Source organism: Rhododendron vialii, chromosome 1a (genome assembly GCF_030253575.1).
Source record: "Rhododendron vialii isolate Sample 1 chromosome 1a, ASM3025357v1".
Taxonomy (NCBI): Eukaryota; Viridiplantae; Streptophyta; class Magnoliopsida; order Ericales; family Ericaceae; genus Rhododendron; species Rhododendron vialii.
The window spans coordinates 44,685,128-44,698,562 of NC_080557.1; the positions used below are offsets into that span (position 1 = coordinate 44,685,128).

General features: G+C 37.7%; 1 protein-coding gene across 1 annotated transcript; it reads left to right on the plus strand.

Moving 5' to 3' along the window:
• Positions 1 to 9,773: 9,773 nt before the first annotated feature.
• LOC131319542 (cytochrome b561 and DOMON domain-containing protein At3g25290-like) lies at positions 9,774 to 12,744 on the plus strand. Its single transcript, XM_058349838.1, has 3 exons — positions 9,774 to 10,564; positions 11,344 to 11,598; positions 12,174 to 12,744. The coding sequence occupies exons 1-3, from the start codon at positions 9,938 to 9,940 to the stop codon at positions 12,477 to 12,479; spliced, it is 1,188 nt and encodes a 395-aa protein (XP_058205821.1). The 5' UTR covers positions 9,774 to 9,937; the 3' UTR covers positions 12,480 to 12,744.
• Positions 12,745 to 13,435: the final 691 nt, after the last annotated feature.

A 13,435-nucleotide genomic window follows, 5' to 3' on the forward strand; every position in this document is an offset into this window, starting at 1 on the left:
GGAAAGGAGAGAGAGAGAGAGAGAATCTTATCATTTACTGTATTTTCTTTATCTACTGTCATTTATTTATTAGAGGAATAGAAAAATGGTAAGAACAATTTGTACAACAAATTCCTTTTAATATCTTTCACTACACGGTGAGATTTTTTGAAAAAAAATACAAAAACCAAAGGCTTTTATTTCTCTCTACATGTCTAAGAAAGGAGAAATTTTGGTTGCAATCAGATATCACATAATACCCGTGCAGCATATCCGAACCGTCCAGACAATGCAACCGACGAATTGAAACACTCTTTTCCTTTTCTTTTTTTTTTTTTAATCCGTTCGGTTCCTTTTAATCTGAGCCATTGACTGTATGTTTGGAAGGCTCGAATGAATGTGCTGTCAGCCGTACCTTATTTGCACCCAAAAATTGCTCCTAAGAATGAGAAGTGCGCAAATTTAGGAACTAATTTTAATCAGTTATTTTGTATTACGGGCTTATTTATTTTTCTAAAATACAAAAGGATTTCTATTTTTTTTTTGTTTTTTTAGTATTTGTCGGCTATAGGAAAAATAAAAGTACTATTAAAATAAAAAGAAAGTACTCCAATTTAAAATACAATTGCTTTTTAAAATCCCTTTTTCTTTTGACCTTTGTAATTTTAAAAAAGACACGGTTTTTTCTGTCGTTTGAACGGGATTGCACCCCATGCAATTTGGCAAATTCTGATCTCGTTTCGCATTCACCTCGATAATTGATTTCATTCACATTATAGAACTCATTAAATACCATAATCATGAAAAAATCAAGTTAATCCAAAGTCAAAATATCTTATCTAAACACATTTATATATATTAATAATAAATTTGAGCTGTTATTATCCGTTATACCCAACTCATTTTGTTTCTATCTAAATATGTTTCAATTAGATGCTCATTTAGTATTTGATCGGCTCGACCTTTAACGTGACTATAGTGCTCAACGAGATCTGCAATACGAGCGAAACTAATCTTCAAAACGCGAAACATGATCGGAGTTTGCCGGGCCACACGCGCCTCCGAACGGCAGAAAGCCGTGTCCTTTTTAAAAAAAACCAAACGGATTCTGGCCTCGATCTTTGGCGTGCCTCACGTGGATAATGGGGTCCACGTGGTGCTTTTCCGGAGAAATTCATCTGCTTCTGGTTTAAAATAGTATTGTCCGGGCGTGAAGTTACAGAGTGGGTCGGCCCGGAACACATAAAGGTATGGGGTTCCGGTCCCGGCATGTCAATGGGCTATGACTGTTGCCAGAGAAAGCTGGGACAATGCTACACTCTGTTCGATATGTGCCTGTTGAGAAGGAGAAGATACAAAACATCATACGGGTCTGGAGGAGAAGTTTTTTTTGTGTGCAAATAAGACGCAGTCTACGTGGTATTCGAGTGCGTATTCGAGTCGTTCAAACGTGGAGGAGAGAGAGTGTTCGGATCTGAACTATCCAAAACACGTTGGGACGGCTCGGACTAATGATTCTAAAGCCTTATGTTGGTTGGATAACGGTTGATATAATTTCAAAAGATGCATTTGTATCGAGATAAATGAGTAATATGAGTTGTAATTCAGTATAGCAATCTTGTTTTGATCTAAAATAAATGTGTTCCGAAATTACGTCAACCAATATGATTGATTATTATGTGTGGTTAATAAGAGGTGGTAGAGAGAGGGAGTCGAGTTGAGCACCGGTGTGGGATGCTCCTCCTCCGGGAAAGTTTTTCGTAATCCATTACTCTCCCAAGTCCGAACTCCATGATGGAATGGCTAGGCTGGGCTGGGCTAGGCTAGGCTAGGGCAAAAAGATCATTATTACATGTGGTTAATAATAGAGGAAATTTTCTCTCATTTCAATATGTGTTGTGAGTGCATCTCCAACCCACACTCTATTTTTTCATTTTGGAGGAAAAATATTTTCTAACCCATTCTCTAAAACTCTCCTCTAGTTGGGAGGATGAACTTTGATCCTCTAAATATAAAGGATAAAGGAAAAAATAGAGGATCTCCTCCAAATATGTGTTGGAGTTGATAAATAGAGTGTTGGGTTGAAATTGAGATAAATAGTACAATCCTCTAAATTTACTTTTCAAATAAAATAGATTAATTTAATTCTCTCAAATAGAGATTTGGAGGGTGTTAAATTGGAGATGCTCTGAGTGCGTGAACTCCCCCCGATCCCGACACAATAATATTCTTTGCAAGTGTGTTTGCCGTAGGGCTTTTCATAAATGAAAATCATTTTCCTTTGATTTAAAAAAAAATACATCGAAGGTCGAAGAAACAAAGCGATTTACTAGTTCATACTGAAATTGATTCACCCAAATCGAGTAGAGAGGGATAGTATTGGTTCGACTCACGTGTTATCAGTTGAAACCTTGGTGAAAGATTAGCAGTACTTGTTCGTGATCATATCGATAGAGACTTGGTGATATTTCTCCCTTCCCTTCCCTTCCCTTTCTTTTTCTTTGTCTCGGTCTTTCTTCCAGATTTCCCTACCCTTTCAAACGAGAAGTTTTTGGGTGCCGGGCTATACCACACACGTGGTACTCCATTGGCGATTTCCTTCCAAATGTATTTTGGATGATTTAGATTTTAGAGAGAGAAGAAGAGAAGAGAAAGTGGTTGGGTGAGGGGAGAGAGAAAGAATAAATCCGAACTATCCAGAACACGTTTAAACGGTTGAAATTGCCGACAGATACCGCCACGTGGTATTCGCTCGGCACCCAAATATTTATCGGTTTCTCCTTTCAAACACAGTATAAATGAGTAGTATTAGATGGAGAATGTGCGGTATCTTTGGCCAATCAAAATGTTAGATTGCCAGGGCGCAGGAATCTTGTGCCTGGAAGACAAATTAAAGTAAATAAAATCTTCTGTTACAATCTTTATTTGTGGGGTTGAATGATGTCGCTGCAAAAAAATTTATGATGCCCCAACGTGGTATTGAGGCATCATGCTCTCATATAATATGGACCATTAGATCAGGTTTTAAATTAATCTGGGCCCTTGGATTAAAAAGTAATGTGATTTTGAGTTTTTCAAACAAAAAAAAAGACATTATACTTACCATGAACACTGACTCTTTTTACCATATTTTATGCTGATACTTACTACAAAATAAGGCATACTTACCACAACTAAAGACTATACTTCAACGTTTTTGGATGTTTTCAAAATAATTTTAACTGGTGTAAGGGGTTTACAGGAGAGAGGGGGATGGATCCAAGGGTCGAGATTGAAAGAGGAGATCCAAAAGGGTTTTAAAAAAAAAGGGTATGATGCCCCAATACTGCTTTGGGGCATGATAGCCAAACGTTGTGGGCTGCCGGGTTGGTTGTGGGTCTCTCTTTTTAACACAAGGACACACATAATATTGATTTTCGTTTTTTATAACTGGGTTGGTCATTTTACGCACACTTTGATTAAATTCGATGCCTTGTAATTAATTAACAACTGAGCAAACTTTCACATGTTCCAAAGTTTGAAATATTTATGCTTTGTTTGGATTGAAATTCGAAAAAAAAATTGAAAAATAGTAGGGGTAATAAGTGGAGAGAAATAGAGATAAAAATGTTTAAAGTAGGGGAATTTTTAAAAAAATTCTTTTTAAATTGCAAAGAGAACAAAAGCATTAATCTTGACAATATTTGACATTGCTGAAAAACCCTCGATCACCTAGATTTATAAAAAATTTGCTATGGATGATCTCCCATCAACAAACCACCAATCAATCTATCAACACAATCACACACGACTAATCTCCTGAGATTACTTGTTTTATTGGCCTAACGGCTTCATGGGGCGGCGGTGGCAATCTGTCGATCTTTTTGGGTGGCAAACTGCCTCCGGTGGTGGTGGGAGGTGAAGCTCGGCAGTGATGGCCGGTGATGTTGTGTGGTAGGGTTTTGCTTGGGCTTGTCCCCCGTAATCTAGGCTTTCAGGTCCTTTAAGTGTTTAGGTTGTGTCTCATCTGCTTTAATTGTTGGGCTTGTCCCATATATCCGGGCTTTAAGCCCTTTAGGTGTTTGGGCTTGTCCCATTTTAGTATTTTCTTGGTTGGTATCTTGTCAATCTAAGGATTAGACACTATGTCTTCTCCTTGTTCCTATTAATTTTTGTAACATCTTTCAAAGGTTAATAAATTGATCCCTAGATTGTATTCTCACCACGAGTCCTAAGAACTATTTGTCGAAATCACTTTCATTGTACCTTTGCATGATCGCCGAATTTTAAATCCTCAAGCCTTCGAAAAATACCTTCCGAACTCCACGATCGGATTCACTTGAACAATTTGATTCCAGATAAATGATGAGAACCTCTTGAAGTTGATCGATTTGACACCAAGATATCATAGATCTTCACAACTCTTCAAGATGCATAAACCCTAGAGATATTTTTTTTTATTTTTGTAACTCGGAGATGTGTATATATAGAGATGAGAAGTATGCGTTTTTGGACTGAAAACGATGCTAAGCATGTTCCTGGCCTAACCTGATCATTATATATAGAAAAACGCACTGGAAATTGACGGTTTAAATAAAGTCGCTCGAGCGATCGACTTCAATCCAGTAAACCTAGCTCGCTTGAGAAGGCACGAAAACGTTGCGTGAGCGAGACTGGAAACTTCAAAACACATAGCGGCTACCACCGCACTCGAAAGCTATAAAACACAGAAAGATTCTTTGCCAACATCCTACGCAGAGAGAAGGTTTGTGTCCAGAGACCCAAACCAAACAAGGAAGGCTCATAACTACAGGCCCATCAAAGTGCAGGAATAGGGCCTCATTGCCATCATCCCTTCAGAAAAAATTGGGCTTTGTAGGCCCAGCCCACCCACCAGAAGCATGCCTTAGAAAGGGTTATTACCGTAATAATTTATGTTTCCGTGTAAGTAATCATATCTTATCATTTACTATGAAAAAACTTGCACATCGCATGAGTAACGTGTCTTCCACGTGACACCCCTCCTTCACATTTGGTCAAAAGCTACTGGCCACGTCACCATCGCTCTCCTATAAAAAAGAATAATGTTAGAGACTCCGAAAAGTTTTTCAAAAAGAGAAATCAGTGGTTCAAATTCACTTGGACGTTCGGGTCCCATATATTAAAGTGAATCTCAATCATCAATTTTACCATCGGGGACATTTTCGGAGAAACTTTTCAGGTTCCATAGAATTATTTTTCTATTGAATAAAAAAAACTACTCCATGATCTTGGAGCAAAGCCACGTGATGTCATTCTAAATATATTACGATGTTGTCTCTTGTCAACTCATGAATTCAACAACTGTTTGAAAAAGGTTGAGTTATTCGGGAAACTCCCTATCTATGCTTATTTTGGACTCGGGGGAGACGCTACGCAATGTGCACTGTTGGGTTACTTCTGTTCAGCCAACAAGGCCCCGTTTGGTTCCTAGCTTTCTCTTTCAAACGGAAACGAGGACTCTCACTCTTCTTTCTCATCTGCCTCTTCAACCAAATCCCAAATCTGATCCCAACTATACTTTGTAGAAGAACACCACATCTTCGCATCATCGTCAGTGAAATTAGAATCAAGAAAAAAAACGTAAGCAAACTCTAATTTTTCTCTTTGCATTTGTACACAGGCCTATATCACATGAAAAATACAGGATTTGAAAATTTTAAAAATAAAACAAGACTATGTCGTGATGCTCTCTTCTTCTTCATCTTGGGACAGAAAAATTGAGTGCTTATGTACTTCAGCTGGAAGTTGGCTGTTGTGGTGATGATAATACACACAAATATGTAAACAAAGTTATAGTATGTATCTATGTACCAAAAAAAGTTATTTGTATCTGTTTTTAACATTTTTAGGGACGGATTCAAAGAGTACTAAAATACAAGTATGAGACTAGCACATATAACGTTACTTGTTAATTTATTCTGGAGAGAAAATAGAATAAATTAGCACAAATAACTATATCTAGGATAATAAAGAGTATTGATTTGGACAACTAATTAATTTTACGTGGGATAATAAAGAATATAAATTAGACAGATAACCATATTTGTTAGTTTTATTGTGATTGTAAAGATTACATATTTGGACAGATAACCTATCTTCGATAATCAAGATGACAAATTTAAATAGATAACCACATCTGTTAGTTTTATTATTTACAATTACACAGAGTATAAAGTTTCGGAGAGGTAACCTTATCTGATGGTATTTTTTGGAATAATGAACAGTATAGATTTGAACAAATAACCATATCTGTTGGTTTAATGCGGTTATATAGAATATAAATTTCGTAGATGTAACATTATCTATTGATATACTTGTTATAATAAATAGTATAGATTTGGACAGATAAACACATCTGTTGGTTATATTGCAATCATATAGAATGCAGATTTCGCAAAAATAACCTTATCTGTTAGTATTTTTGTAATTTAAAGAGAATAGATTTGGACAGATAATCACATTTATTAAAGATATTGCAATTATACAAAGTACAAAAACAAAATTACAATATAAATGGAGGTATGTTTTAATTTAGTGTCACATACAAATAACATATATAAGGTTATACTTCTTCCGTCCTAAATTGCCCGCCCCCTACGAATAGTCATGCAATTTTCGGTTCAAAAAATAAAATAATTTGAAGTATTATTTTTCAAGTTTCTTTACACTAAATTAAAGTACTTCAAGAGCTCTTTAATATCGTGAAAAGAAATTTAAAAAATGAAGCACATAAGTATTTAATTTTTTGATATTTAAATTGCACATCTTTTCATAAGAGTCCAACAATTTGGCTCCTTTTCATGTCACACAAATACTCCATCCGTTCCGATTTATTTGTCTAATCTCGAATTTCCAACTTATTAAGGAAACAAATCTGAATCATTGATTTAAAATTTTACATAATCTAATCCATTGATTTTGAAATTGGACAGTCAATTTGAAACATGTAAAATCAAAAATGGGACAAACAAATCGAGACAGAGGAATTAACATAATTTGTGTTGATATTGCTTTAATAGTATATGGAAGAATTAACACGAGTGTATTTGTGAGTCGTATGAAGCACTCAATAACCTCTCCACTCTAATACCCCTAATTCACGGACGGCACCCCCACACTACACATGTAGTGCGGCCAATTTAGCCATCCATCTTGGTAATAGGTGGCTTGGATTTTCATCCGAATAATGAACAGTTTGGATTAATAAGAGCACGGATTAAATTCAAGCCCCCCGTGTCAAGATGGACGGTCAGATCAGCTGCGGCGAGTGCACTTCAACCCCTCCCATTCTCCAATTCACACTACAAGCCAAGTCCTTTCTTACCCGACCCACGCTCTTTTTTGTGAGCCTCATCTTGAGCCTATAAAGCCTTTGTTTGGTTCCTATCTTTGAAATTAACTTTTTACTTTCTCCATAGTTTTCAATAAATTTCTCTAACTCTCTCCACTTATTACATCAAAAATAATTTTGTAAGATAGAAACCAAACAAAGCCGCAATTGTTATTATTTCTTACATCTTGTATTGAAGAATAAATTTGCCAAAATGAATATACAAATTGTACATCAAAATGTATATTAACAGCTCATATTTTCCTTACGATTATCATAGTTTTAAACTTAGGTCCTGTCCCGCCAAGAAAAATAAGGAGTATTTATTATAAGAAAATAGCCTGTCTTGAAAAACAAAAAATTGGTACTTACAAAATAAGAACTTAGTAAAATGGGGCCTAAGTCGTTCCCTTAATAAAAGAGCAAAAAAATGTTTCGGCATCAACTTATTACTCCAATAAAGTTAGATTTTCTTTTCAGAATTGTTCCTCGTCACCGAATGTACAAAATACATTTCAAATATATATATATAAATATATATATATATATATATATATATATGTACGCTTAAATGATGGAAAATTCTACAATCAACCCAATAGGTTGACAATAGTAAGTGTGTCAATATGTATTAAATGATGTAAAAAATACACATAAATATGTGTTTTTTTTATCTTCTAGTGTGATTATCGTCATTCCAGTGGACTGACAATAGTAAAACCGATAAATGATTTGAATTATCAACACGAGTTCGGAAGGAATCACCTAAAATGTAGGAGTACGAAGAATAGGAGCGTAGAAAGAACCGGTTGACCCCTCACACTCGGCCAAATAAAAGGTCGTACAATCCCTCAACGAAAAAGAATGATAACGTTCCTATTGCATAATCTGTTGATACAAAAAGGATTAGGAGTACCATGTAAGCGACGTTACTTGGTGCCCAACCCTCCATGTAAGCGACGTTACTTGGTGCTCAGGGTTGGGCTGCAATTGACCGAGTTGCTCTCGAGCAATTTGTGACTTGACTCGCTTAGTAATTGAGCTTGTTTACCAAACGAGCCAAATTCGACACTCAAAAGTTTGGCTTGACTCGCAAAAACTCGGCTCATTTGTATATGCTCAGTTTGTTTAAAGAGGCTTGTTTAGAAAATTAGTCAGGCTCGGCTCGTTAAGGGCTCGACTAATTTATAAATGAGCATGAGCTCAAGCTCGAATTTTGGGCTCTTTTAGTAAACCAACCTAACTCGAACACTATGAAGCTTGAGTTCAAACTTGAGTTCTAGGCTCTTTTAGTAAACCAACCTAACTCGAACACTATGAAATTCGGCTCGGTTTGTTTACACCCATACTCCAAACTCCTCGGACGATGAATAAAAAACATGCGAGGAACGAATGTACATCAATTTGTACATATTCTCTTACAATTGATTGTGGAACCGAACTACTAGTTCTATCTAGGAGTGTAAACGAGCCGAGCCGAGTTTTGGCGAACCCTTAACGAGCCGAACTTAATCATTTACTAAACGAGCCTCTTTAATTGAGTAGAACCTCCCTTAACGAGCTGAAAACTCGAGCTCGAGCTCGGCTCGTTTACTAAATGAGTCGATCCGAGCCAAGCCTTAACGAGCCGAGCTCCCTAGCTGGTCGGTTCGTTTATGGCCCTAGTTCTATCTGTGTTTCACTAACTAAAATAAGTATCTATTTTTTAAATAAATACTTTTTTTGAATTAAAGTTTTTTTTTTTGAACATGAATTAAAGGTAATCTATCGTAAAAGAATAACATATCTCATAAAATAAAAAATAAGTATTTAAAAAATAACAACCTTAACGAAACGGGACGGGAGATGTAAACTTTGATGTGTGGTTAGGCCCCGTTCAACTAAATAAGACAATTGACTTATTTTTTTGTCCTTATTTAAAAAAAATTGGTATTTGTTAGTTTTTTTTCAAATTTTTTGGGATTATTACATCTTCATGATGAGAAAAATCTAAAAAGTAAAAAATTATGATCGAAATTCCATTTTTTTAAATAAAGACGAAAAAATTGGCTTATTGGCTTATTTTTATCTTTATTCAAAAAAATTAGGTTTCGATCGTAATTTTTTACTTTTTAGATTTCTTTTGTCATGAAGATATAATAATTCTTAAAAAATTAACGAAAAACTAACAAATACGAAAATGATTTAAATAAAGACAAATAAATAAATAAACGGTCTTGCTATTGTCAGCCCATTAGGCTGACGATAAATACACTAGAAGACAAGAAAAATACGTATTTTTATGCACTTTTTACACCCTTTAATACACATTCACACCCTTACTATTGTTAGCCCATTAAACTGATTTTAAAATTTTTCATAAATAAATATATTTATTTAGCCGAACAGGGCCTTAGCACTGTACCCCGCTGAATTAACTACTCCACATACTCCATCCCCCACTACTCATTTCCCTTTCACGTTCTCTAATTACTCCACACACTCCATCCCCCACTACTCATTTCCCTCTCACGTTCTCTCTCTCCTCTCTTTTATAGCACTATCTCTCTCTCTCTCAAAATCATCGGAATCTCTCCCCATTTCCACTCCTCTCTCTCTCTCTCTCCAATGTCGCCCCTCCCCCTCTCCGCCGCCCTCCTCCTCCTCCTCCAAACCCTCTCCCTCCTCCTCCCCCCCTCCCACTCCCTCACCTGCTCCTCCCAAACCTTCACCAACAACGAAGTCTACGCCAACTGCCTCGACCTCCCCTCCCTCACCTCCTACCTCCATTTCACCTACACCCCCTCCACCTCCTCCCTCTCCATCGCCTTCCAGGCCCCCCCGTCCCAGACTGACGGCTGGATCTCCTGGGCCATCAACCCCACCTCCGCCGGCATGGCCGGTTCGCAAGCCCTCGTCGCCTTCAAGGCCTCCAACGGCTCCATGACGGTCCAGACCTACAACATCTCCTCCTACGCCTTGGCCGCGCCGGGGAAGCTATCCTTCGAGGTGAAGAATACCTCCGCGGAGTACTCGGGTGGGGTGATGAGGATTTTCGCCACGCTGGTGTTGAACGAGGGGATGGGGACCACGGTGAATCAGGTGTGGCAGGTTGGGCCGTCGGTCACGGACGGGGTTCCGGACAAGCACGCTTTTCAGGCGGCTAATTTGAACGCCAAGGGGACGCTGGATTTGCTCAAGGGGGAGGCCACTAGTAGTGGGTCGAGCGGAGGGGCGAGGACCAGGAGGAAAAACGTACGATTTTTCTTTTCTCTCTCTCCCTTTTTAATTCCGAGATTATTGGTTTGATTTGTTATTATTTATATGTTGAATATTACCTGCTCTGGTCACCTGTTTATATGTTGAATTTTAAAATTTGTCCTGTTGATCGGATAACAAGTAATTGAAAAATCATTTACCCCCCAAAAAATTAATCGAATTGTTTTGTACGATTATCCGATCAATTTGATTTGTTTTTCACGGATTGTCTGTATACTGGGAAGTCAGTAACAGATTTTGGGTTCTATTAGTCTGAAGAGTGTAAATAAAGACAGAAAATTTTGACTGTAATGGTGCAGAATATGAGCCACACGTTCTCTTACTTTGGGAAGAACGCTCTCAATTGTGGGGAAACTTCGGTTTTTCTGTTTGTTTCCCTTCCCGTTTAGGTATCATATCGCTTTCGACCATCCCAGCATATCGTCCATGTCTGCAAGTTTCTAAAGCAGTATTTATTTTTAGTAACAAGTAGTTTTGTTGTATGTATGATTAATTGTTCAGAATCGTGAGGAAAAACTGTTTCGTGGGCGTGTTGTTAACCACGAGTCCAAAGGATAATTTGGATGGTATACCCTAAAACATATCAGGAAAAAGAATTTCCAAAAAGAATATTTAAGAAGGATTTGTAAAGGTAATCTTAAGACACGTTTATCAGTGATGAAATGCTTGGCTGTTGGGTTAAATGTGCTAGTAATCGTCTATTCCTCTTCTGGATTTTATTGACGGGTAATTGAATTTGATTGTTTTGGTGCCAGATTCATGGGATTTTGAATGTTGTAAGTTGGGGAATCATGTTTCCAGTTGGAGCCATCATCGCTAGGTACTTGAGAACTTTCCAGTCCGCAGATCCAGCATGGTTTTATCTTCATGCGTTCTGCCAGACTTCTGCCTATGCCATCGGAGTTGCTGGTTGGGGAACCGGACTAAAGCTTGGAAGTGAATCCAAGGGTGTCCAATATACTAATCACCGCAACATTGGGATTGCTCTCTTCTGTCTTGCAACTGTGCAGGTAATTTTCTCGTGCTCTCCCTTTCAATACTGTGACCTTGAGCAAAGTTTCTTGTAGAATTTTCAAAACTTTGTGACACCATTGTGCTTATGGGTTTCAGTTATAGATGGTTTGTTGTTGCGTTTAGTTTTTAAGCATTGATCTCATTTCTCTCTTGAATCATGTAACGAAACCTAAACTTTTAAACTCAAAACAATCTCGGAATGAAAACTTGTGCCAAACATATGAATTGTGGGGGAAAGAATTAGTCAACTATGGTATAGAATACCTGACATCTGCGAAAAAGATGCCACACAATACTCATGTGACATGTAGGATATCAACATTGTTTGTTGAACTTGCATTCATTTATACATGCCACATTGATTCATGTATTTGGAGTGCATAGATCGACAACCAGGGGGATTTAAACTGTTTGCTTGTTTCTGGGTATTTTACTTTCCGTTTCTTGTTCCGTCAGCATTATATACATTTATATTCCGAATGCATTTCTGTGCGCCATTTGATATTTAGATGAGAACACGATGCTGGATGTATATTTTCTGATGTGATTCTCTTCATTACTTTTCATATAGGTTTTCGCATTGTTCTTACGACCAAAGAAGGATCACAAGTATCGATTTTACTGGAATATCTACCACCACAGCATCGGATACGCCATCCTCGTCCTCGGCATCCTCAACGTATTCAAGGGGCTAGACATCTTGCTACCCGCCAAGAAATGGAGATCAGCTTACATAATTGTAATATCTGTTTTGGGTGGCATTGCTCTGCTGTTGGAAGCCATTACTTGGGTTGTAGTCCTGAGGAGGAAGTCTAACAAGTCCACCAAACCCTATGATGGACACAACAATGGCAGGCAACAACCTCTTTCCTCATAATCCCCACTGACCCGAAGAGTCTCCCTATGAGAGTCTGGTTCTGTATCTTCCTTTTCTCCTCTGTTGTTTTAGGTCGCATGAGTTTTGCGTATTATAGAGAGGGAGTACCCTTTCCTGTTCACCATTTGTATAATGTCTTGCTCACACTTTGATATCCGTTGGTACATATAGGGATGGATCATTTCCTTGGTATTCTTACTTGTATCCTGTAAACTTTTGAGCTCCGTACTTTTCTTGTTTCGTTGAAATGCATTTTGGTTATTTAGATGCATAATTGCATACAAACCGAAAAAAGGAGAAAGAATTCTCGTCGGAAATTTTAAAAGGAGTTGGCCATATGGTTTGTGCCTTGTTTTGTCTTAGGTTTGAAACTTCTTAGGTGTCTTCTCTAATGAATGTTAGAATTGGTCTCTAGGAATTAGTTAAGTTGCGTGGAAACCAGTTTGGATACCCTGACTTAAGAGACTTGTATAGGTTTGGATGCATCCCCTTTGTTCCGGGTGGGCGTGGACTTCGGGCATCCAAGCCCATGTCAAAGCTTACCTGTTGGTAACTCCAGAGTCCAGACTGTCAATATCAGTAAAGGTAGGATTCCAGCACAAAGGACTCAATAATGGGACAACTAATCTTGCTTTTTCTTGATAATTGAGTGCTTTTAGTAAAAATTGAACCAGGTTCACTGTGCTATGCATCAATTCCCAAATGGGATTAGGGCAAAGACTGAGAAGACCCATGGTGTTTCTTTTCCTAAAAAAGTCATTTTCACTTTGCGTGGAGTCTTCTTTACAGGGTCCCCCCCGTCTTTTATCTTGCCCCCCTACTGCATTTCACTTTTCTTTTTCTTTTTTACAATTGAGGTGTTCGGGCCAGCTTACGAGTACCTCTACTGATCCATTTTTCGGTTCGGTCAAAGGCAGATCATTCACGTCTAAGCTAGAGAATTCAAGAGAAATTAT

Coding starts and splice junctions, on each gene's coding strand:
- LOC131319542 (XM_058349838.1), top strand. CDS start 9,938: ATGTCGCCCCTCCCCCTCTCCGCCGCCCTCCTCCTCCTCCTCCAAACC. Junction 10,565..11,343: donor CGAGGACCAGGAGGAAAAAC/GTACGATTTTTC, acceptor TTTTGGTGCCAG/ATTCATGGGATTTTGAATGT. Junction 11,599..12,173: donor TCTGTCTTGCAACTGTGCAG/GTAATTTTCTCG, acceptor CTTTTCATATAG/GTTTTCGCATTGTTCTTACG.